The 27,298-nt window shown below is 39.8% G+C and overlaps 1 protein-coding gene across 4 annotated transcripts; it reads right to left on the bottom strand.

Annotated features, from left to right (window-relative positions):
* Positions 1-2,973: 2,973 nt before the first annotated feature.
* LOC121874887 (gastrula zinc finger protein XlCGF7.1-like) lies at positions 2,974-10,681 on the bottom strand. 4 transcript variants are annotated; one of them, XM_042379206.1, is made up of 4 exons: positions 10,222-10,681; positions 9,355-9,411; positions 6,336-6,450; positions 2,974-4,360 (listed from the first exon to the last, which is right to left on the bottom strand). In XM_042379206.1, exon 4 carries the CDS (start codon positions 4,152-4,154, stop codon positions 3,213-3,215), a length of 942 nt encoding a protein of 313 aa, XP_042235140.1. In that variant the 5' UTR covers positions 4,155-4,360; positions 6,336-6,450; positions 9,355-9,411; positions 10,222-10,681; the 3' UTR covers positions 2,974-3,212. The 4 variants fall into 4 exon arrangements, with proteins under 4 accessions (XP_042235140.1, XP_042235143.1, XP_042235142.1 ...); XM_042379209.1 differs by lacking the exon at positions 9,355-9,411; XM_042379208.1 differs by lacking the exons at positions 9,355-9,411; positions 10,222-10,681 and adding an exon at positions 7,442-9,025.
* Positions 10,682-27,298: the final 16,617 nt, after the last annotated feature.

Consider the following 27,298-nt stretch of genomic DNA (forward strand, 5'->3'; position numbering starts at 1 on the left):
CACAAGGAATTCCTACACAGAGCTGTGAAAAATGACTCCTCATATGGCAACTTCAGTATGTAAATGAGGCCAATGAAAACAAAGTTATGAAGTTAATAATGTGTACACTGGAGAATGTTTAGTTACCAAGGTGTATATGTATAATATGTATACTATTTTATGTATGTGCTGTTCCCATTACTTTGTAGGTTATACTGTCCAATACCTGGCAAACTACCATGCCACCCAAACTACCGGCAGGGTAGTAAACCATATCAACATGGGTAGGTCTGGCAGCTCACCTGGCAGTCTACCAGTCTGTCCATACAGAGCACATGTCTGTCTCTTGCTCTTGCCTCTGTACTGATACTCCTTCAGTAAACTCCAGTGAACTAATTGACTTATTACTCATCAACTCCCACCGTACACCATTCTTAAGAGATTCCTCTGATGAGGCAACCAACTTTAGGACTACAACCATCCTCCAACAATGGTATCATGAAATACTGCAGTTGCTTCACCATCAGTGGATATCTTTATTATACGGTGTAGAAAATATGCCTTATAGTGATAACTTATACTAAAGGTGTCATAGCTCACTTCTAGTGGATACTGCCACCTGTAAGCCAGACCAACTTTTAACATTGTTATAAAACAGAATGATTGTTTGCCCTGTTACTACTAGCGACTAGTACAGTATTTAACATACTCCAAGACCAGTCCTTGACAGATGTTAATTGGCCTTGGGGATGTTAGAGTAACTGAACCAGACTGTAAAATATGTGACCATTGAAACAAGTACATTTCTAATGAGAATACTGCTAATATTATTAATAATACATCAGAGATGGATTTTGAAGGGGTGTCAAGTACTAGCCGAGAAATCTATAAATCATTGACTGGTACAGTACTTTACTACCTCCTGCTCCTCCTAAAAACTTTTGGTTTAAGCTTGGACATTTGTAGTACTGGAGTCCATTTGAATGCATTCTTGACCCCTTATATATACAATAAACCCTCAATAACTCAGCACATACGGGGCTCTGGACTTGCTGAGTTATCCCAAATTCCATCTTATCGAGGCACTTCCCCCTCCTATAAAAATATAACAATAAAAAATTAGCAGCCCATATATGTTTTACGTGTAATTACTAAATGCAAAAAAGTAACACTTACCAGCGCTGCAAGCGAAGAATGAAGCATCACAGATACACGGTAGGTGACACAGAGGCATGGTAGGTGACACAGAGGCATGGTAGGTGATGCAGGTGGCCAGATATGCTGAGATTTTCCCAGATAATTTTATTTATCTTGGCATTTCCGGAGTTATACAAATACATTCCGAGGCCATAACCATGCCGAGTGTAACGAAGAATTGTTTTGTTTACCTTTTATTTACTTTATATTTTTTACTTCTTCTATTTCTTTTATTCTCTTTTCTTCTGTCTCGTTACACTTGTGTAGGTGGAAGAAGAATTGAGGAGGGAGGGAGTGAGGGAGGCATATGTTTATGTTTGCGGTAGGCTGGTGAGGGGTAGGAATGTAGGCCATCACACCAGAGGTAAGCTGGTATGAGGGGAGAGAGAATAACTGGGGAATAATGGCATAAACGGTGATGACTGAGGACAGGGATACCAGACATTAGGTTATGTTATTTCTTATGGGTCACTGTATCACTGCATAATACTAAAGACATGCATGACAATGTTTTATTCAATACAAGGAGATTGAGAACGAGTCATAATGGTTTTTCATTTATTAACGACGTTACTCAAAATGAACAGTTACACTTTCAAAACAATAATCTATCTTCCCAGCTATCTAACCAAGGGTCACATGAATCACAATACATTTCGTGAAACGGATAAAACCTAAAAGGTACTCACATTATACCCCGCCGTATGAGATGACACCCACACACACACCTACACTTCACTCTCTCCAAAAACAGACTAGGCTCTTTCAAACTGTGTCGGTCACAAAGGGTGCTGCGAGACGCCACCTTTCCATGACATCACGTCTTACAGGTTTTCTTATTGGGTCAGCCTAAGTCAATCACTTTCACAGGTCCCTGCCATTGACTCAAACTTGGAAGGAACACTCATGACATTGTTACACAAATTATATGAAATTCTGAGAAAGGTTTACTATATATATACAGTCGACCCTCGTTAAAACGGACTAATAGGGGGGGAAGGGTGACCGTGTTAGCCGATTGTTCGAATTAACCGATTTAGGGATTAATATTGCATAATATTGCATTATACAGCTATTTCGAATTACTGTATGGGGGTTTTACTATAGTGGGATTTTTAATATTGTTCTGTAAGTACGATATGTACACTCGCAACAAAAAGTATCGGTGCATACTGTAGTGTGAACAATTTGAGACCAGTGACGATAGGTATTGGGAAAGGCGAGTTGTTCCAGCCGTATGTTGGCAGCCCTGTAATCCTGCTGAGCAGCTGGTCAAGTGAAACAAACCGTTATAAATAAGGTTGGGAAGTGATAAATAGACAGTATGAAATATGAGGAGCTCCCTGTTAACAAAATTATTTGTGATACTTGTGAATATTGCCACATTAATTTATGCTACCAAATAAACCACTCAACCTGGTCTTCCTGAGGGGTGGTGCAGCGTGGACGGCCGCTCCGAGACCTGTCGTCTGTAGCACCAGTTTCGAGGTATCGCCGAATCCGTCGTGCAGCGGTGTTCCTGAGGACACCAACCCGTCGGCTAATATCTGTGACGCCGAACCCTTCGTTATGAAGGGCAATAATAGCTCCTGGTGTTCCCTCTGAGGTTTCCATGTCGTCTGGCATGTGTAGATCTCTACTGCTTCATATTGCCTCTGTTTTATACCCACGTTCACCGAGACCGAACCCTCGCTCATCATTCAGTCGACACAAAGCAATAATCCGAAAATAGGAAACAAACACACTGATTGTCAGCCATATGGCAACACCTAGTGGAGGGGGGGGGGGTTATGAGGATACACTTACCAACCTTCCCGACATATCACAGTGTATACGTATCGTTTCGGAAGTCGTCGATCACACCCTGCACTGATACTTTTTGGTGCGAGTGTACATAGCATATGTTTCGACTTGCGTACATTTTCGACTTAAGAAGGTCCCCAGGAACGGAACTCGTTCATAACCAGAGGACTGCCTCTTTAATAAATGATATTTTTAGTATAAATTTAGTCTCCCTAAATTTTAAGAGTTTTGATTCATGCCTTTTTTACCTCAAACTGGTCAAGTACAGGTTGGGGGTTGGGTACAATCCCATTTATCCTGCTGTGCACAACCATATGTCTTTTTAGATCATTCTTTCTGTAATAACTTTTATCACACTCTTCACACTTAAAATTTTTCTCACCAGAGTGCACAACGATATGCTCCTTCAGATGACTATTTCTGTTAAAACGTCTACCACAATCTGCACATTTATAATTTTTCTGACCAGTGTGGATATCCATATGCCGGTTCCAGTGACCCTTCGTGTGAAATTTTTTACCACATTCATCACATGTAAAATTTTTCTCACCACTGTGCACAGCCATATGCTGCTTAAGATTATCCTTTTTGTAAAAACTTTTATGACACTCTTCACATTTAAATTTTCTTTCCCCTGTGTGAATAGCCATATGCTGCTGCAGATTGCTCTTTCTGTAGTAACTATCACCGCACTCTTCACACTTAAATTTTTTTTCCCCAATGTGTACAGCCATGTGCTGCTGCAAATGACTCTTTGTGTAATAACTCTTACCACATACTCCACATTTAAATTTCTTTTCACCAGTATGTACAGTCAAATGCCTCTTGAGGTGACTCTTTGTGTAATAACTTTTATCACACTCTTCACAATTAAACTTCTTTTCACCAGCATGCACAGCTATATGCTGGTTCAAATTAACCTTTCTGTAGAAACTTTTGTCACATTCTTCACATTTAAATTTCTTCTCACTAGCATGCACAACCATATGCTGCTTCAGATTCAGCTTCCTGTAGAAACTTTTATTACACTGTTCACAAGTAAAACTTTTCTCACCAGTGTGCTCAACCATATGAATTTGCAAATACCGGTTACTAGAAAAAAATTTACCACACTCTATGCACATGAAAGTTTTATCAACAATGTGCACTTTTACTTTATCCTTAAGTCGAGACATTCTGTACAGTCATGACCAAACTCTGAATACACAAATCTTTCTCATTTATGTATACAAGCATCTGGGTTATTCTTCAGGTAAAAAAGTTATCATAACTAAACACAGGTAAATTTCTATTTACAAACCTGCCCAGACAGCAGTGTGGCTCTTCAGGGTACACTGGTAGATTCTGGAAGATATCTTTATTTAGGATTACCTCTTGATGTCTGAAATAAATGGGAAATTATTATACTGTACAGCACAAGTGACTTTATAAATCATTATCTTGATAATAATTATTTTCTTCTATTATTAACCTGTAAAACATATCCAGCACAGTGAAAATTAAAACAGTAAATTGCATTGATCTTGATATGTCCCACACATACTCGAACATAAATGACTACAGTATGATGTTACAAATCAGAACGTAATGCCTTTCACCTAAGCTGTTCTTACAGTTAGAGAAAGTTTCCTCAAAGAACTGCTTGTGAATACAGTAATATGGGAAAATCATTGTTAGTTTGACAGTTAATAATGTACAATATTATACATTTTCCCCAATATATTTATAATGATAGATTGGCCATTCTCTCCCTGACACATCTGTACAAATTATAATCTGGGATACTTTACACATTCATCTATGAAAACTTTTTATGGGAGTTTCAGGACATGTCCAGAACAATACATTAGTTTGGCAAGAAAGCAAATTTATAAAGAGGAACTTTCTTAAGTTTATTTTCACAATGTGGACATCAGTGGTAAGAAATTAATCTCCTTAGAGAGGTGACAAGGTGGGTTTTTGATATCATGATCACTGTACAGTATTATATCCATTCAAACAGCAGTGGTGATGATACTGTGTCAACAAATCCATCTTGACACTTTACTATGCAGTGAACCCTCACTTTACGTGGTCAATTGAACCCACGGCGGCCCGCGTAAAATGAGAAACGCGTAAAGTGAACAACATAACATATGGGATTAATTGAAATAGAGACCGGGCCGACCCCCAAACTCCACTTTTTCAGACATAATACCTACGTTGTAGTAAAAATAACTTCTTAATTTTATGATGGTATGCACACACAATTAATAATTAAGAGAAATATCAATAATATTAAGTATTTTAACACTTACATTAGTAGAAAAGATGGCTGGGCACACAGGGATGGCGGGTTGGTTCCGAGGCAGAGGGCAGATTATTGGCCCTCACCTGTATCACTTGTATCAATTGTATCACTATCCACCACAGAGGCTTGGAGGGCCTCTTTGTCAAACCCCTCAAAGTCCATATAAGTCCATATCCTCACTATCATTATCACTATCACTGACTTGGGCCGGCTGTGGTGGGTGGCGGGTGAAGAATTAGGTAATGTTTTGATGACTGGGCGACCTTGTGCGCACCCTGCTCGCGCCGCTCTCCGCGTAAAAGGGTACACACACCGCGGAAAGTGAGCATTCCGTGTTCGGCAGGGTACCGCGTAAACGTGGAAACGCGTAAAGTGGGACCGCGTAAAGCGAGGGTTGACTGTATACTCTTTGCCACTGATCAACCTGTCAGCCACTTGGGCAGTTGGTCATGTCTGTTACATGCCACTTGAAGGAAAGTAATTTTGTTTCACTGATGCAAAAACAAACTTTATTTAGCCAGAAGAACACAGATACAAAGTCGATTAAAAATCATAATATTAACATGGCTATGCCAGTTGAGAACCTACTTGCTACTGCAATGAACTGTAATGTCAAAACAGTTTATAGGCAGTCTAACCTTACTAATTAGATTATGTACATCTTTTAGTTATTTTCATTGAAATTTGTGTTATTATATACTACAAAATGGGAAGTATTAATAACATTAACTTTTAACTACAAAGTTTCCCTCAACCTCATAGCCTGGCCAACAAGCAGGCTTTAATTCTCAATCTAGTACTATACAGTACAGTACTGTATATGGCAGTTAATATATTTCACAAGTCCCAAATACTATAGCTCCACTATACAATTGTAGTACTGAGGCTGTAAATTTTTGGCAAAGTTTCATAAATTTCAATGAAATTAGATAAAAGGCTCATGTGCCCATTTTAAGCTTTTCTGACAAAAATGACAACCTTTTGAGTACTGTACAGCTAAATTTTATTTATGGAGACGATTTTTAACATGGGAACCCTAATAAAAAAATGGATTTAGGGAACTTACCTTCAGCACTGCACCAAATTGGGTACAGTCTTATTGTGAATGAAAATAAGCCATCACTGAACTGGCACATCTCAGCAAGAAGGGAGGAAGTTTGGCATCACTCAGTGGTCTATCCCTGCAAAAATCAGACATATTCAGTCATGGTTTGGGTAAGAATGAACATCAACAATGCAGTTAATTTCTCCACAATGGCTGTAAAGTCATACACTTTTTAAAACATGTAAAATGAACCAACCAAACTCAACATAACCGGATATAACTTTACTAAAATATATTCTAAGACTGCTACGGAGGTTAGTTTAGATTACGTTTGGAGGTTCATCTTGCCATGTCCTATTATGGATAGAAGATTTTCTTCACGACCATAAGCAATGTGTGGTGATCAATGACGTGAAAATTGTCATACGTACCAGTGATAAGTGGGGTACAACAGGGCAGTGTATTGGCCCATATTCAATGTAAAGAAATACAAAAGGATGCACCTATGTCATACCAACAGTAAGAAGGCATATCATATGCAGGGGCAGATCCAGGAGTATCAAAAGGAGGGGTCCAGGAGGTTGTTGGTGGGGGAACAAGGCAAACAAAGTGAGCCCACACAGCTAGGGGGTTGAGGGACGCTGTATGCCCCTCCCCCCCCCCTCATAATTTTTTTTAAAATCTGACCAATATCATGGGCATTCTGAGGCTATTTTAAAGCCAAGTGCACATTAATACTGTATTAGGAGATATTCTGAGGTCAATTGCAATTATTTTTTACTTTACAACGACACCTGAGTAGAGTACAGTACTGCATTAAAGAAAAAGTATTGGAATTTTCTGATGAAAAGAGGGAGTATCCAGACCCCCCCCAGGAACCCCCCCTCCTGTATCTGCCCCTGACATGTCCCAACGGGATGAAGAAACAGAACTATTGGAGACCAAATGTAAGAAAGTGAATCAAGCAACTAAGCTCGTGGGTCTTATAAGAAGAGCGCTCAGATACCTTGATGGCCCGTCTCTCGTAACACTATTCATACGTAAGTTGCTTCCCCGTTTCTAGTGCTGTCACTCTGTCTGTTCCCCGAGATGTATCTAGAGAGATTAAAACGCTTACAATTGCCTACCTTATACTATTGGTGAGCAAGGGGTGACTAATAGAAGTTCATATCTGGAACTGGCAGATACCTGCCCCATTAGAGGCCACAACTTAGGTTGAAGACGCCACAAGTTCAAAAACTTGTCAGGACAAACTTTTCTGGAGTGAGAGTTGTGAACTCTTGATCAATCTGCAAGAAACTGTTGTGACAGCACCGAATGTGAGCTCACTCAAAACCAAACTTGACCAACACTGGTGCAGGTACCAATGCAGGTACCAATACATTCTGGAACCAGTATACTTGCCAACAGTACATAACAGAGACATGACTGACTGCCTGCTCATTATTATTACACAGCATCAAAAATGTAACCTGGAAAATTCAAAGCGTAAATATTCGTCCTTTGACTGTCCTCAGGTTTTGATACAAAAATAGGCTTTTTTTTGTGTATTATGGTGTTTTACTCAAATCTGACCTCCATTTCTGCAGCAAATTTGTGGTTCTTGAAAAATCTTAAAATTTTTATTTGTAACAGAAACTGCTAATTTGCACCAAAATGGCAGTCAGGTTCGAGTAAAACACACCATAAAACACACACACACACACAAAAAAAAACACCTAAACTAACCTTACCTAACAATTTTTTGGAGCTTACCTGCTACTGTGGTGGAAGAAACAGCTGGGCGATCTGGAATGCTTATGGTTACAGACAAAAGAAATTTTGTCTTTTCTTAAAATTAAAAAATTTCCACATATAGGACACAGTCTTGCTGTTGGTAGGACACCGTGATCATGTAATATTTGGATTGCTTCACTATTGTTCTGATAAACTCGCTGAATAACAGCTAGATAAGGTAGAGAGCACTTTTTGCATGCCATCACGAGCCTTCAAAATGGCTGCTTCAAAGTGATTGGCCAGCCAAGTCACATGACACGATACTTGAAGATCACTGGTTGTTATGTCGCAAAGAGGAGGAGGAGAGGACGAGAAAAGTGACTCTGGCAACATGGCAGGTACAGAAATTTACACCTAGAAATTTGTGAGATATTCCGTTAACATTGATTTGCACCAGAATTGATATGAAGTCGTATGTTTGTTTTTTATAGTCTTTGTGTCTGTAATAATGAAAACTGGAAACCTGCAGACAGCCAATGAACGAATATTAACCGTCCAAAGTTTTAGACTATTGTATGACATTTGTAGAATAAGGCCACACAATGAGTTAAAATTTACCTGAATATTTACCGTTTGTTATAAATTGCTGGAATATCATGAAGTGAAGTTGTGGCTGCAACCTACTGGTTAGGTGAAGCCACAAAAATTTTAAATTACATCATGCTGCTTCAAGAAATTTGTTTTCATTGGTACCAGATATCAAAGTACTGTACTGTAAGCATTTTCTGCCTAATATGGCGGGGTACAGTCGCCCCCGGTTAGGAAGTTAGGTAGGTGTCTTTGGTTGGTTAGGTCAGGTTTTATTAAGTTCTGTGTAATGTCGTATCAGTTGTTTTATTATTGGTAAATTTTTACTTTAGAGCATGAGTCCCAAGGGGTTGACCAATATGTTTTTCCAGTGTATTTTGGTGTGTTTTAAACGAATCTGACATTCATTTTTGGCAGAAATTGCTCGTTTTTGTTCCCCCCCCCCCCCAACAATAATGGGGGAGCCAAGGAAATCGGGGGTTTTGGGCAGGGGAGAAAATGAAAACGAGTCATCTAACCTAACCCCTAGCCGGGGACTCCATCCCCGGTGGGCCTTGCTTAAACTAACTTAGTTTCAGTTGTTAAAAATTTTGGGGTGCGCCATGTCCTAAAGTACAATACCTTAGTTATAAGTGGAAGGACCAGGGATACGTAAGAATTGGATAGAGTGATCGTCTTTCTCGTAAAACTAAGCAATAAACTTAAAATAATCGTAGGAGCACAAATAACAACCAACCTCCACCACAGCCATTGTCAGCCTGGACAATGAAATTACCCAGGACCCAGGCTGCTTCTGTTGAAAAAAATCAAATGTGATTGGTCGAAAAAAATTTGTGATGATATCGATACATCATTGGTCACGACTGGATGACGTCAGTCAATATTGCACATGAGTGATGCGCCGATAACATCTCACAGACTGAAAACTACATAAAATCAATTAAATTCAATTGTGTCGCTTTTATCCATTTTCGCCTTGTATATATGGGGTTCAAAATGCTTCGAATAGCGAGATCTAAATGTTTCAGTACTTTATAACTTTCCGGTGTGCTATGTCCTGAAGTAAAATAATACCTTATTATTTAATATCATGAAAAGAACAATGCATTCTGGTGTTGGCTACCTCCTCCAGGGTTACCCAAGACTTCCAGTTTGATATAATAGCATTCTGATTTTCATAAAAGTAAATTGGTTTAACATGATCAATAAGATGAAGGAATACAAACAATTGTAATAATGGTAATAAAGTATTATTGTTTCAGTCATCCAGCGAATTTTAGGATTTTAAATTTAGGTTAGGTTAGGTTGAAATTGATTTGCAGTAGTTTTTTATTGCTTTGAACACCTTCCAAATAGGTGGATGACCGAAACGATAATTTTACCATAATTATTATATTAATTCAACCAATGAGTGCCAAACAACTGTTAAAAGATTATTTCCTTTCCCTGGTTGCAGTGACCTGTCTTTACGGGACCCAAATGTTTACTTTTCACCAATCTTCTGCTTACTGACTGTTATATGTTAATTGTCATCTCAAGTGATGTAAAATTTGTAGAATAAATATATACCACAGTAAGATATAATACTACAAACACAAGATACCTGGCCACCATCTCAGACACCTGACAGACAGTGGTAGACTGGCAATGAGAACTGATGAAACGCTAAAACTAACGCACTAAACCAAGATAGGTAGATCGATAAATTGATAAGTAAATATTCACTATAATCGTCATACATGTTATTTACTCTTATAAGGTACCTGTAACTAAATTATATTTAAATTAGGATGTTTATTGGGAGTGTTTGTGGTACAGACAGTGTTATAATGCACTTGCCTCAAATATTATGTAACGTGGTGTCTGTAAATACTTCATATGAGTTACCACAATTATCATTTCTTTATTTTGTATTTTTCTATTTATATTAAAAGTATACTGTATACCAGAGTTGTAAAGAAACTATATAAATTTACTTGAGTGGTGTACTCCTGCAACATTTGGTTTTGTTTTGTTCTTATCCTCTTCGCCACTGATCGGCTCGTTAGCCGCTTGGGCGATCGGTCACGTTTCTGATTACTTTTCCTTTTCTTTTATCCTCTTCACTAAAAGATCGGCTCCCTAGCCGCCCGGGCGATCGGCCACGCCTCTGTCACGCACTGTTGGCAAGTACTGGGCATGCACCGACTCCTGAATGTACCTGAACCCGCTCCAGTGTTGGTCAAGTCTTGTCTTGAAAGAGCTCACACTCGGTGCAGTCACAACACTTTCTGGTAGATTGTTCCAAGAGTTTACAACCCTCACTCAGATAAAGTTTGCCCTCACAGTTTTCTGGACTTGTGGCTTCTTCAATCTTGAGCTGTGACCCCTTGTAGGGCGAGCGTCCGCCAGCTCCAAGTAAGGACACTCGACTGAGTAGTGCCCCTTGAGACGCTTATACACCTCAATTAGGTCACCCCGTGCCCGTCTGTAGTATAAACTAGGCAAGTTCAGGCGCTCCAATCTCTCAGGGTAGTAGAGGTGCCGAAGTGCAGGCACCAGTCTGGTGGCCCTCCTTTGAACATTTTCAACCAACTGACAGTCCCTAGCATATATCGGGGACCAGATGGGGTGACAGTACTCCAGATGGGGAAGCACTTTACTCTTGAAGATCGTTACAAGGGACGGACCGTCTAGATATCTGAACGACCTTCTTATAAGACCCAATAATTTATTTGCCTGATTTACCTTCTTCTCGCAATGGCCCGAGAACTTCAGCTCATTGTCAACATACACACCGAGGTCCTTTTCACATTCAGTCTCAATTAATGCAGTTTCTTCGTCCCGTTGGAGCATATGATACGCCTTCTTACCGTTAGTACGTCCCAGGTGCAGCCTCTTACACTTCGTGACATTGTATCTTAGCAGCCATTTCTTCGACCACTCTTGAACTCACAGCGGGCCCGATACACTGACCTATGGTAACCCGCTTGTGACGGGTACACATGATGATTTCATGCCATTAATCACCACACACTGCTTGCGGTCATGAAGCAAGTCTTCGATCCACGCTAGGACATTTCCCCGAATCCCGTACCCTTTCAGTTTAATTTTCTGCCTTCTTGGGGTACAATGTCGAAAGCCTTGGCAAAATCTAGGTATATATTGTCGATATTACTACCCTGTAATACTTTTTTGGTTATATCTCTTTATTTTCTTTATTTTCTAATTCATTTTATCAACGATAGCGATGTCTAACTTCAAAATTAATACAATATTCAACTGGGTTTGGTAGTGCTGAAACGAACGTAAGAAAATCGTTGTTACCCCAAACTAAAGCAAAGTATAATAGAAAATAGTTTACAGGGGACACTACGATGAATTTTTATTACATCATTATGTTTTGATATCAGTGAATATTTTTGTTCAATATTAGACCTGTTTGAGCATAGTTACAAAGGATTTTGACTCACAATTTGAGTAAAATATATGTTTCTTGTTTTGGACACATATGTTTGGAAGATTTTTTTTTTCGGATACTTTTACTTTTATCCTCTTCACCACTGATCGGCTCGTTAGCCGCTTGGGCGATCGGTCACGTCTCTGTTACCTTTCCTTTTCTTTTATCCTCTTCACCAAATGATCGACTCGTTAGCTGTTTGGGCGATCGGTCACATCTCTGTTACGCACTGTTGGCAAGTACTGGGCATGCACCGGCTCCTGAATGTACCTGAACCTGCTCCAGTGTTGGTCAAGTCTTGTCTTGAAAGAGCTCACACTCGGTTCCGCTGCCACCACAACACGTTCTGGTAGATTGTTCCAAGAGTTCACAGCTCTCACTCCGAAAAAGTTTGCCCTCACAGTTTTCTGGACACGCGGCTTCTTCAATCTTGAGCTGTGACCCCTTGTGGGGCGAGCGTCCGCCAGCTCCAAGTAAGGACACTCAACTGAGTTGTGTGACTGTCCCTTGAGATGTTTATACACCTCAATTTGCTCACCCGTTGCCCGTCTATAGTATAAGCTAGGCAAGTTCAGGCGCTCCACTCTCTCAGGGTAGCTGAGGTGCCGAAGTGCAGACACCAGTCTGGTGGCCCTCCTTTGAACATTTTCAAACAACTGACAGTCCCAAGCATATCTCGGGGACCAGACGAGGTGACAGTACTCCAGATGGGGAAGCACTTCACTCTTGAAGATCGTCACGAGGGACGGACCGTCTAGATATCTGAACTACCTTCTTATAAGACCCAATAATTTATTTGCCTGATTTACCTTCTTCTCGCAATGGCCCGAGAACTTGAGTTCATTGTCAACATACACACTTAGGTCCTTCTCTCATTCAGTCTCAAATAGTGCAGATCATCAGCTCACTAGAACCAAAATTTCCCTTTACGTCGTCCCAAAACGGACACCACAACCTAGGCTGTTCGGTAGTGCCACCATAACTTAGGCTGTTCGTTAGTGCCGCCACAATCTAGGCTGTTCGTTAGTGCCACCCGAACTTAAGATGTTAATTAGTGCCACCCCAACTTTGGATGGCTCATTGGGTTGAAAAACGTTCTTCCGTCCTTTTCATTCACTCTTTGGACGGTGAAGGACATCCTGTAACCACCGGATGACCACGTCAGACACCGGCTGTGTGTCACTACACTCACCAAGATAAATAATTCAGTGTATTTTTGGGGGAATATTCCCGCTTAAGGTATAAGGAAAGGTTTGTCAACTCGGAAAGGTTAGTCGTCTAGACTTAATTTTTTCATTTTGGACTATCATTATTAAGGGATTATCCAAAAAGTTAGTTATGGTGAAGAATAATATCTTCAATATTTCTGTTTTTGTAATTTCCACAGAGAGGCTTAGTTCATCCGAAATGTTCACTCTGATCTAAACAATCTCTAGTAGGTGTTAAACAAATGTTGTATACACACTTGACACACCGAGGGGAAGTTGCTTGAATGAATCGTTTACAGCTTGTATGTGTGAATGTGACGGACGCAGAGAAAGATCCAAGAAATTAGGTTATTAATGAATTAAGTCGACCAAACAGATGGAAGGGTGGCTAGGGGAGTTGCATGTCAAACCTTATCAAAAACTTTAGAAATATAGAGCAATAAAATTAGAAACACTAAAGATGTCAAGAGCGAGGATGTCGTCAGTTGACCGGCTGGAGTGGAAACCGTGTGTAATAATAAATAATAATAATAATAATTAACGGTTTATTGAAAAAGTTCTGCAGCCCGAAGGCTGAAAATATACATTGGACATAAATGACTTATTACATACATTGGTGGTTTAACAAAAGCCTTCATTAGAGAAAGGTAAAGGAACATACAGTGAACATACAGATTAATGTAGGTGTTGAACAGCAAACACGTAGTGTAGTAACTCCCTCCCAGATGGTGTTAGGAGGGACCTCACGTGATGTAGTGTTCCCTCAGATGGTGTTATGAGGGACCTGACGTGGTGTAGTAATTCCCTCGCAGATGGTGTCATGAGGGACCACGTGGTGTAGTAATTCCCTCACAGATGGTGTTATGGGGGACCTCACGTGGTGTAATTACATCACAGATGGTGTTATGAGGGTCCTCACGTGGTGTAGTAATTCCCTCACAGATGGTGTTATTAGGGACCTGACGTGGTGTAGTAATTCCCTCACAGATGGTGTTATGAGGGACCTGACGTGGTGTAGTAATTCCCTCACAGATGGTGTTATGAGAGGGCCTCACGTGGTGTAGTAATTCCTTCACAGATGGTGTTATATGAGTGAGGTTTGGTCCCAGGCCTTCCTATCGTAGACGGATTAACACATCACTGGTTGTTGGGTCTCACGGGCCGTTATCACTGGGTACCTGGGACCTCACTGTGTGAAGGTTAACTTGGGTACGACTGTTACTATTGAGTTGTTCTCACTGACTTAAGCACTGTTCACCACTGTTCACCTCTGTTTAACACTGGTTCCATTCCTTTCCTTAATGAAATTGTAACTTCTGGCGAGAACTTGTTGATATTCCGGTGGGGAGGAGGGTTCAGGGGAAGGGGTTGGTATGGGCCAACTTAACAGTTGACCTGGCTGCTCCGAGAGGAGCGCCAGGTACGCCTTGACCCTTCGGTGGTCAAGGTGTGTGTGTGTGTGTGTGTGTGAGAGGCAGGTGGTGGTCTTCAAGGTGTGTCAGGAATTGATTGTTTAGTGGAGATCCTTGACTTTAAAGATATTTGAGGTTAGAACTGTGAGTCGATAGCTGGAAGAAAAAGATGGATGGCCTACAGGGTGTAACCTGGAGATTGGAAGATTTTTAAGTTGGGGGAACATTATGGGGGAGTAAGAAGGAGTTAAAAGTTCAGAGATGACACTTGCCAACACGCACTTCTATTACTGATTTTTTTTTAATCATGCAGGTCTAAACATAAGTAAGTAAACGTGATGTAAATTAGTGCTCTGTCCTGAGCTGGTGATGTGAAGGCCGAGCTGAGGACAAGCCGCCAATGACGCCGTTGTTTTAAAAAAATTGTTTTCCTTACCATAAATAAACACGTTTATAGCACAATGGCTTGTGGATGTTACTACACACGTCTTTATCCGGCGCTGGCCAGCCTTCAAGGAATGAATAAATACTATCGTAAATAACCAAAAAATAATAATAAAATGGACAGACAAAGACTCATTACTGTGAGGAAAGGAAAAGACTGGAGAAATCTTTGCGACCAGTCTTATAAGGATATTTTCCTGGCAGATATCATCACCGCCGGGAGCCAAGTTTCACAGCAGCATGAGTTCATTTTATTTAAAGAGAGTTATTTATATACGATGAAAAATTAGCTCAGTGTTCAGATATACTGTCTTCCTCAACACAAGAAAAAGAAAATATATGAAAATACCAGATAGCAACTGAGAACATCAGCTTAACACATGATGGCACTAGATAGTGAATATAGTTACTCGGTGAAAGAAGACAATATCTGATATAGGTAAAAACTACACCAGGACCCATATAACAGAGATGACAGCTAAGAAAGCTAAATGATAATAACTATGACTAACAGATAGACACACCACATGACACATACCAAAAGTAGGCCTATAGTACAGTACATAATATTAATGAAAAACACATAATGAACAGCATTGTTATCTGAAAAAGAAAATTTTAATGGAAACTAGATTTTCCTAATTCGCTTGGTACGTTAGTAGTGACCAGTGTTCTTCTGAAAAAATATTTTTAACAGAATTTTTACAATTCACTGACGTATGTAGAGCTATATGGATTCATCAAACATCCGCATTTTGTAGTTTGTCCATTCAGTCTTACCAGGTGGGACTTTTTTTTTATTGAATCTTAGCTAATTATTTTAGTGGCAGAACTTCGTATGATACAGACTTTAATATCTTTCAATTAATATATATTTTCTATGTTACCTTTTAAAACTAACAAACAACATTTAGTTTCAAAAACGTTTCGTATGTTCTTAGAAAACTCAGTTGACTTTTATTCTCGTGGACTTCCTGCGTATGAATCAAAGGGATCCTGGAATACAAGGGGATATATAAGGAGGTCTGTCGTCCATTACGTGCCATAGTTGTACATCTGATCCTCGCAGTACAACACACACACAATAGTTAAACATCACAAAAAGTATTGTCCACTTCTTCTAAAGTTTACTCCATATCTATAGCTCATTTTCTTACTGGATCACTGATCAGCAGTTCTACTGAGTGACAACTTTAGAGAAATCTCAACACTTAATTCTTGGAGATAGAGTGAACAATTTTGAGGGCAAAGGACTCCAAAGATTCATAATGTTTCCCTCTGATTCACCAAGAGGCAAATCGTTGAGGAAGAATAGAAAAATTTTAAATTCTGGGTCAAGCCAAAGAGAATATAATGGATATCCAGCTGCCAACTGCCAGACTGTGAATGATGACCTGACCAACACAGCTGACAACCGCCTCGCTTTGTGGCCCGAAAGTATTGAAGTCGATTCAACTTATACAAACACCCAATTCAATTTTGGTTCTGTCAGTTCCTCAGCACCTGCAGAGACTTCTGAAACGGGACCTGGAGATTATGGAGAGCATTTCACTTGTGCTGACCAGCCAGCCGTCCAGTTTGACCAACACTTTCATCATAACCAGTCATTGCCAAGTCAAATAAAAAGACTGAAATGGCATGAAATGCCGCCCCAAGACGATCCCATTCTGGAACAGAAGAGAAAGAGAGCGGTAAAGGGGAAGATGAACAGAGAGAAGATGAGGGGTCTTGAGAGAGGGTTACAAGACACTATAAACGTCAGGACTGGGGAAGTTTCACGCCTGATCGTGGAGAGAAATTCTCTGCAGCAGGTCAACAGTCAACTGGAGTTTGAACTACAGTCACTACAGGAGTGTGACACCTTTATCAATTAAGGTGAGAATTTGTTACTTTCTTTTGGCAAAACATATAAATTACAAAATAATGTGAGCGTTACAAGTGGAGAGGAGACAAGATTGTTCATAAGAGAGTTTCTACCCGTAAACTGTATAATATATGAAAATGACTTTAATGAAAGTATATAGAAGAATTAAATGGGATATTATTTTACTTTTCGATGTGACGACTCAGAGGCGAGCCACCATCGCCATCACCACCAACACCACCAACATCACCACCGACATTACCACCGTCGCAGTGAACAGGAGCTTAAAAGCGTTTACCACTGCCACTAATACTACCACCAAGTAGCAGCAGCCATAATGTTGACGACGACCACCACCACCACGACCACCATTAATCCTCCCTGGCAGAACCTTTTATTTATCTAGTAAAGTCAAATGAACAATAATATAATGTGTAAGAAAATAAATAGTAATGAGTGTTTATAAGCGAGTGAACTGTAGCAACACTTTTGTAATAAGTACATGAATCTATAAAACCAAACACACGATGCTTTTTAAATTCAGAGTAGAATATTTACAGCGTTTTAAGACCCTTTAATGAGTAATATGTGTTGTAATCACAGAACAGCTGTACACATTGGTAGTTCTTTGTACTCAAGGTTATAACCAATCCAACTTTTGTTGTTGCTATATATCCTCACCGTTTTTTTCTCGGTTGGGAACATGGCATCCTCATCAGAGTGTTCCATGGGTAATAATAATTATTCCGTAGTCATGATTTTAATTTATATTTTCGCTTAACAGAATACAACATTTAAGGTTGGAAATTACCTAGAAATATGAAAATATTTTGTACCTCTGATGATAATGTAAATACAGTTGTCATATTCTATAAGTATGTAAACCATTAAACATTTAGTATTCAGCTTTTTTTCTTAATAAAAATGTTTTTGTAGACACGTGAAATTGTGCGTACTTATTTTCGTTTGTTCGCTGAGTAAAAATAGAATTGCATTAAACTGATGTAAATCTATTTGTAACCTTTACAAGTAAGCAGACCATATAGTTAACTTTTAAAACACACCACTGCACGCCTTGTAAACCCTTTTCTCACACTTAGAGCAACTTGGTCTGGTATTTTTCATACACACAAAATCTGCCCTGAAAGCAACGTTCTACAAAGTTATTTTGTCATATCTAGCAGCCTTGGAAGGGGCAGCAGATTGGCCTCCTTGTTGAACCATTACCATAGTTCGAGTTGCCTCTCGTCTGCACTGTAGATGGGTAATATTTGAAGTAAGGTTAATATGGTGGCAGCAACAACAGGCAAGCTCAGGACAGTAGGCGGAGGTACAGGAACAATATCCTCTTCATCAATGTTGCATTTATAGTGAGTGACAGCAATAAATTGCATTTAACTGCCTGTATATTTTCATACCATACAAATTAACATCTATGTTGTCATTCATGTCCAGCGAACAATTAAGAAAGATCTTCCTCTGCCCACTGAATGTGAATTGGTGACCTCAGATCAACCACACTACCAACTTCTTAACTTTTGCACGTCCTCCCACTTAATTCTCTTGTACTTCTCCTGGTTCTCATATCTTCTCAATATACTGATAGCATATAATACCGTAGATGGGTTTGGAAATGAAGGTAAAAATATGAGATATTGGGAAGGATTGTAGAGTTAGAATGTTGGTAGTATGGTTGAGGCAGTCAGATCAGTTATTCAAACACAAAAGACAAAGTAGAAATGCAATTATCAATGTTATACTTATGGTATTAAAACATACATATAAGTAAATGCAATTCATTAAAGTACTGGAAAGTCAAGCAAATAACCATTAACTCATCAACCACATTAACCATTTGTAGAATTGACAAAACATTAAATAGGAACATGGAAAGTGAAGACATTATATGAGGCTGGTAAATGCGTGAATGTCTGTAGGGAAATTAATAGACTGCCGTGAGACATTCTGGGATTAAATGAAGTAAGTTGGACAGGTTTAAATAGCATTAGTGGTGAAGATTTTTATTTCATATATTCAAGAGGTGAAAAACTTGAGAGAGGTGTTGGTAATATTGTATACCATAAGTGGAGTACCTAGTAGTGTAAAGGGATACTGGGCAGTGTCAGATAGAGTTTGTTATTTAAGTTTAATACTAAACCCACGGACTTGGTAATAATACAGGTTTATGCACCAACAAATGGTAGTGAAGATGAAGTTTTAGACAAATTTGATAAAGATTTAAAGAAAGCAAATGACCGTTAATTTATTGAATGATTAAAATGGATGATTTTAACGTAAAGGTTTGGAAAGAGAAAGAAACACCAGATGTAAGATCACATGGGTTGGGTAATAGAAATGAGAGAGGAGAAATATTAATAGACTTTTGTAAGGCATCTTTGTACATGGATCTAAGGATCTTACCCCTTGATGGCCGGAGTGGTGATTTCATTGATATAAACCAAAGACCGAGTTATATGCTAGTTGTTATAATAAATGAACTTCTCATAATTAGCATTTGTTCTTGCGTTACCACTTACACTTACAGCTTATAACCCATACGGCGTGTTTCTGAACAGGCTATAGACATATGGTGAAAGCTGTAATAGGGTGTCAGCTTAGGACTCACAGGATAATCACCATTATACAGTAATCCCTTAATATACAGTAATCCCCGTGACTTGGGTATTATGCTTTGTTATTGATCTTCCCTTAGAGATATAGGGACAATTCTAAATGGATGTATTAACTGGTTTGTACTGGTTAGATTGGTCGCTTAAACTCTGGTGACTGATCATCATGGGGAGGAAATTTCTGGGGGTTATTAAGCGCCTCAACCACAGGAAACATCCGGTGGATACATACATAGGTGATGTCATGTAAATTAGTAACTCTCATGTGTACGTCATAACTCATTGTTGTATTTTTGTGTTTCCTGTGAGTGTAATGGGCCCCTGTCTCATCAACAGAACATATTATATAAATGGGTCATTACATCTGATATTATATTCAGATTCACCACCCTGTAACTTTCCACTGGCTATGAGGTGACATGTTCAATGCACGTGATAAGGTGTGCCCACGGGAAGCTGTGTCATACTATGCTGAGTAAAGGAATAAGTAGCCGGCTCTCTGGCCACCTGAAGCGAGCAGTAGTCTGATATCCTTGACTAGAGGAAGACGTTATTTGAGAGCCGCAGTGGATGGCTCCGTCTTCCCTCGAGGGGGAACGACGTACCCATACCGTTCTCCCTCGATGGGTCACTACTCATGAGTCGCTCACATCAGCTTATATCGTAAGGACGTGACCTAACGTTTATAATACATAAACGCCGTCCCTTTCTCATTCACTCTTAAACAGAGGAACTTACGGTCGATCTGCACTCAGGAATTATATACACAACCCTTTTATAATAAAACAAGGAACTACCGTTTGGGTTTCGTTACTTAAACCCAAATAATAAATATATGTGAACGGCCTGGTTAATTGCACAAGCAGCCGATTCATGAGTAAATATGGCGGAGAAAAATAACAGCGCCCATTTACACATCCAAAGGTCTCAAAACCATAAAATGTGGAGGGAATTAATTTTGACCAGAGAGCGCCATTTCAGCTGAGGTAACATTAAGAACAGATCAGATAATAACTTTGGAGATTATTTTATGTACGAGATGATTCAGTCATCTGTTATCTCTACTCTTCGCTTTCTTTACATTTTTTTCCCCAAGGTGACGTGACGCTACCATTTCAGGGAAGACTAAAAACAGTTGTTACTAAAGCGTGGGAGGGAGTGTACGTCATGTTAATACCAGTAAATAGAAGTAATTCGTGGATCAGCGTTCGTTACTGCCTTCCTGTGTGAGGGGGGTAGTAGTTATAGTGTCATGTGTACTGGTGTTGTTATGTGTACCTCTAGTGTTATGTGTACCTCTAGTGTTATGTGTACCTCTAGTGTTATGTGTACCTCTAGTGTTATGTGTACTGTGTTATGTGTACCTCTTTTGTGAGGGGGGGGCGAGGGAGGAGGTGAAATGGAAGAGATGGTAAGGAGGATAAGAGAAGAGAAGGAGGGAGGGAGGGAGGGAGGGAGGGTATGAGGGGAGGGAAGGAGTTGGTGGAGTAGAGAGTAGGAGAGTAGGAGAGAAGAGAGACAAGAGAGAGAAGGAGGGAGGGAGGGAAGGAGGGAGGAGGACGTCACAGATTTTTACCAAGTGTGACTCCTCGAGTTTATTCACCCGAGCTTTCCCTTGCCCTCCACTGTTACTTCCTCCCTCCTCCCCCCTCCACCATTACCTCCCACAACCCTTCTCCACCGAGTCTCCTCCACCATCATCTGCCTCGCCCCCCACCCCTCAGTCACCTTCTACCGTCTCTCCATCATCATCGCCAGTCAACTCACTCCCACCACCTCCTCCAGTCAATCCCTCAACAGCACCTCCTCCAGTCACCCCCCTCCCCCGCCCCATATCAACGGTCTCAGCTAGGTTGACTGATCTTCGCGGGAAGTTGGTTCAGTTGCCAGTTATCGGTTTTACGCTGTGCCAGATGTCGTATTAATAAAATGCCATACGCTTCACCATATACTTACACCATATGATCCATCCAATAGAAACGTTCATCATTCTGTTTAGTTAATATTCATCTAAAAAAAAAAAAGTCCTTCTCTCAGTGACTATTTTTACCTCTTGTGATTCAAGCAGTTCCTTAGTATGTTGATGCACTAAAACGTCAACTGTGACTATATTAAGAGGTGTTTAATGGTTCACCTCTCTTAAAAAGGGAAATGAAAAAAACAATAATAACAGTAATAATATGCATTAACTAGCAATTACAATAAATACGGTAGCTTAAATAGTAAGTTAATGCATAAAGTAAAAGATAATAAATGGAGAATAAATTGAAGAAAATTGCGACATTTTGAAACGAGAAAGAGAGAGAGAGAGAGAGAGAGAGAGAGAGAGAGAGAGAGAGAGAGAGAGAGAGCAGGCACAATGTAAGTAAATCATTGTAATGTATACTGTAGTTGTTAAAAGGTGTGCAGCAAGAGAGAGTGAATGAAAGGTAAGAGGTGAGAACACGAGAAAAAAAAGCAAAAGTAAGTAAAAAATATAGAAAGTTCAAGTGAAGATAGAAACTTTAAGGTGTAACTACTGCGGGTTTTGTCCGTACTAAAATTAAGACTTGAAAGTTGTTTATTGCCGGAGTGTGTTGTGTTGTGTTGATTATTGAGACACTTGAGATATATTGGGGTCCTGTTAGAGACATGAGATATATTAAGCCTGTGTGTGTGTGACTATATGCATTCTTGTGGCCTGTGGTGTAGTGGTCAGCATTATCGCCTCGCAAGCGAATGGACCCGGGTTGTGATCCCGGGCATAGTGGGTCACTGACCCACATCAGGGCCTGGGGAACAAAAATATAAAGCCCCCTCGTGGGCAATCTGTAATCTGTAAAATAATAATAATAACAAATATAATAAAATACTACTACTACTACTAATAATAATAATACTAAAGAGCCATAAATAAATATGAAAACTAAAACAAATTTACGCTTAAGTGGCCCTAGGGCCGGCCATCCTTGTACACGAGGGGCAACCATTATCATATACTTGTGGAGTAATGAACAAGAACAATACAGGAAAATGTCCAAGGTGAACATCCTTAATTTACAGTAATTAAGTGGTCGGTCGACAATGGATGTTCTTATCTTTACACTTACTGTACTACACAGTAATGCTTTTACTACTACTCAGTTTATCTGTGTCGTTATTATCTTTCATTCATCTCTGCCCTAATTCTGCTTCTGACTGTCTGTTTGTTTGTATCTCAATCTACCTCTGTTACTGACTCTCGTCTGTTAGTTACTCTTCCTCTCTGTAAGTTTCTCTCTTTCTCTCTTTCATGGTTCAACACACACACACACACACACACACACACACACACACACGGGACAAAGACCGCATCTCGCCCCAGGAGACAAAATTCCTCATTTTCTATAAGAAACTTGACCGCCAGGAGAAGTGAAAGGAAACACTTGCCTCAGCATCGCCAGCTGTCTCACCACATCGTGTTCGTGCCTGCTGGTTGCTACACCATCTATTTTAGGGTTGCCATCCGTCCGTATTTTCCCGGACATGTCCTCCATTTAGGTCTCGAAATCTTCGTCCGGAAGGAATTTTTAAAATTCTTCAAAAGTCCGGAATTTCAGCTTCCATCATTTTCTCCACGGAAAAAACATGAAACTGTAATGACGAGAGAGAGAGAGAGGGAAGGTGGAAACCGTAGAGATCTCGTTCAGTTTTCGTCAGCTGATAAGTCACTTGTACGCCTGTACGGTGTTGTCAACTTAGCTGTCAAATATTTGATTGATAAGGGGGTAGAAGTTGATGAAGTGTTTTGACCAAGTTAGTAACCTGAAGCAGTTTGTGGAAAATTACAGGAGTGATGAAGAATTTAGTAATCTGCCAACACATAAAAAGTGGACCAGATACTTTGAAAAATCAAAGAACATTGAATGCCACTCAGAATTGCTAAGAATTGCACAATTCTTCTTTGCTATATCATCTCGCAATGCAAATGTAGAAAGAGTTTTTTCACTGATGCAAAGTCAATGGACAAAGGAAAGGAACAAATTGAGTGTTGAAACAATGAAAGGCATTCTGAGTGTACAGTACAACTTCCGAGAAACATCTTGCAGTAACTTCTATACCTTTCTAAAGAGCAATCAGCCAAAACTGAAAAAGATCTGATCTACAGAAAAGTATGCATGGGCACATAAAGTCACACACACAGTGGGGGAAGAAGACTGCAGCTAAGGGAATGAAGATGTTCAGCCTTAAGCAAAGATAATTTTTTTTTTTAAGATTTCTATACCATGTATGTTGTATATTAGCCTGTGTGCCGGGCGGGGGTGGGGGAGGGGATGTCTTCGGGAGCGTCCTCTTTTTAGAATGTTCAGATATGGCAACCCTAATCTATTTTCCTCCGTCATCAGAGAGGATCTGAAACACGAATAAAGCCACAAGTGAATGGATTTAAATACTGGTCAGTATGTCATTGCACATTGGGCCTCAGCCAAAAACCAAGCCAACATTGTGACACCCTTATACCGTATACCCTACAGTCAACACCAGCAAAAAAAAAAAGACAACGATTTTAAGTACAGTTTAACCTTTTGCGTTTTTGTTCCATTAAATTGTGTTTGTTTTTTATTCTGTTCCTTACAGTTGCTCTTTAACACCAAAGGTCGACGTCATTTTGATCACACAGAGTACATAATGAGAGCTCAAGATGCAGTGTCCTGTAATGTGGAGTTGAAATCTATAGAACACAAGTCTGGCGGGAAGACAGATGAAACAATCAAACAAAAGAAAATCACGAGTTATCGATGAATTCTACGACGCTACGACAATAGACGACATGAATAACTCATACATAAAATAATAGACAAAATAAACCACTCCAGTTTAAATTAGTAGAAGATAAGACTCACTCATATAATTATAACCTAATGACTTAAAGTAATGTTTGGTTAGGTTAGGTTTAGTTTGTTTGTGATGTTTGTTGTTAGGAAAAGTTTAGGCCCTTAGGCTCGACCCTGTTTACTGTGTGGCGACTTCCTGTGTGGTGACTGTCTGACGACTTTCTCTGTGACAGCTTTCTGTTTGATATCTTCCTGTGTGGCAACTTCCTGTGTGGCAACTTTCTGTGTGGCAACTTTCTGTGTGGCAACTTTCTGTGTGGCAACTGTCTGCTTAAATGTAACGCTTCGGTCTCACTCGTTCAAAACAGTAAGAACAAATAGAGAGAGAGAATTTCAAGGGATATTATTTATCCCAACAAAGGAGTTGGTGAATGTGACTCATGTGCAGTGCCGGCCATGCTGCCTCTTTTATCCACACTGTCCCTAACCTTACTGGCAGTCATGACTATGGGACCCACTTTCAGTCTGTTTTCACCTTTACAAATACTCACACGTCCTTACATACACGTGCGAATATGATCACACACACACACACACACACACATACACACACAGTGAAGACAGTAATAATAAAGTTTAAGTAGAGGGAGAAGGGAGGGTTTAAGTACTTCCATTGTCTGGGGTACACTGAGTGATTATTGGGGTGGCCTATATAAGAGTGACTCAACAGACGGGTGACTCAACAGACGGGTGACTCAACAGACGGGTGACTCAACAGAGGGGTGACTCAACAGAGGGGTGACTCAACAGAGGGGTTTGACTCAACAGAGGGGTGACTCAACAGAGGGGTGACTCAGCAAAGTAGTAACTTAGCAAAAGGGGTAACTCAACAAAGGGGTGACTCACGAGAAGGTGGCAACTCAAAAGAGGGGGTGACTCATCCCAGGAAGATGTTATTTAGACGTCCAATGGTGACGTCATGGTATAAATAAAATAAAATAAATATGAACTTCTTACACAATTTGTCCTAAGATCCCTTGACCTATCGACATACAGGTGTGGTGGTTTCAGCGAATAATTACCCTGTTAATTATCACAGCGTTGAACACCTCCAAATTTTTTAAGCAGTATGTAATGTGGTGCAATCATGACCTAATATAAACAAGTAATTACGAAAGTTGTGGCATTACATCTAGTTATAACTTGTATGTCATTTCCCAGTAAAGTGTTTCATGTCGGTAATGCAATCATGACAATTCATTATTTTGTTTATTCGTAATGTCATAAAATTGTAGTTTGTAAATTCTGTAATATATTCAAAGCAAAACAAACAGTGAACATAGGATACAGAAAAATACAAATTAATATCGTATACAAAAAATCACCACAATAAAACAGTTCGTATATAACATTTAATAACATGTAATGAAATAAACAATCATGTGTCTGAAAAAACAACAACAACAACGACGACTAAATATTTTATCAAAGCTACCATCGAGGGGGTGGGGGTGGGGGGTGGGGGGGGTGGGGGTGGGGGGGGGGTGGGGGGGGTGGGGGTAAATAATAAAGTTATTAAGGACTGACATATGAGAGTGAGAGACAAAAACTTCTTGTTTAAATGTATTCTTACGTTCAATTAAGTTTTAACTATGGGAATGTTTTTTAACCAAAGGGATGTGTCTTGATTGTTGGGATGTGTCTTAAGCAAAGGGATTTGTCTTGACAATAAGGATGTGTTATAACAAAAAAGATGTATTTCAACTATTGGGATGTGTCATAACCAGAGGAATGTTTCTTAACCAAAGGGATGTGTCTTGACTATAAGGAGGTGTCTTAATCAGAAAGATGTGTTTCAACTATTGGGATGTGTCATAACCAGAAGGATGTGTCCCATTAAGCACCACTGAGTTCTAAGTATCGCGCGACAAAAAACGATCGTGTGAAAAAGGGGTTAGATTAATGGCAAAGCGGACATAATAAAGGGGTAGGTTTGCCAACTAGTAAGTGTCTCATCATACTCGGGAGAGACGAATTGATTGCTAAGGTGGATATGATGTACCAGAAACTACTGCAGATTGATGAAGTCACTTAACAACCATCAGGAGTAAATCGTTATAAAAACAGTTAAAACAGACAATAAAAAGCGACCAGTCTCACTTATACTTCGATTCAAAGACAAGTCCAAGGTGGTTCACCCTTCACCTGTTCAAAGTTGGCTTTAAAATCAAGCTGGATAACACTATACTCCTCCCCATGACCCAAATCCGTTTGAGCCCTATGTAAGACACTTCAAAGGGCGTCACATGAACTAATGCCCGAGCAGAAGTCAGCTTGATACTATGGCTAGAGACAGGAGCGCTCAGCATACTTCATAAGACGACCAGTAGACAGTCGTTCATAAACCATCGAAGGAGTGAAGTTATGGATAGAGGTTGATATTCTGATATTATGAGGGAAGCAGTAGAACATGGGAGTGATACTGGTCATTCTTCAGCCACTAAAGTTTTTCGTTTGTTACTCCACAAACACATACCAATGTATTTCAGTGCTGTTGTCGACCATGTGAGAGTAACACAAGGCCGTAAATCCAAGCTCCACAAGACAGAACTCAACGAATACGTTGGTACCAATAACCCTATTTCCCCTATGGTGGCGCTTGCTCCCTTGTGCTTCTGAGGCCCTCATATGTGTATGGAAAATAACATCTTTTAGAGGCTAAGCTATCTCCGGTTTTCTATAAAAGTAACGGGAAAGCATCAGTTGGATCCCTACAGCAATGAGATTCGATACCCAAAATCAGACTCCTTACTCATCTAGATTTGAAAGTTAAGGTAAGGAGGGCAGCATCAGTAACATTTTAAGATAAGACAATACAGTCTCTACTTTG

Source organism: Homarus americanus, unplaced genomic scaffold (assembly GCF_018991925.1).
Source record: "Homarus americanus isolate GMGI-L3 unplaced genomic scaffold, GMGI_Hamer_2.0 scaffold56009, whole genome shotgun sequence".
Taxonomy (NCBI): Eukaryota; Metazoa; Arthropoda; class Malacostraca; order Decapoda; family Nephropidae; genus Homarus; species Homarus americanus.

Excerpts from the sequence above, each read along its gene's own strand:
- LOC121874887 (XM_042379209.1), bottom strand. The coding sequence starts at position 4,154 with ATGTCTCGACTTAAGGATAAAGTAAAAGTGCACATTGTTGATAAAACT.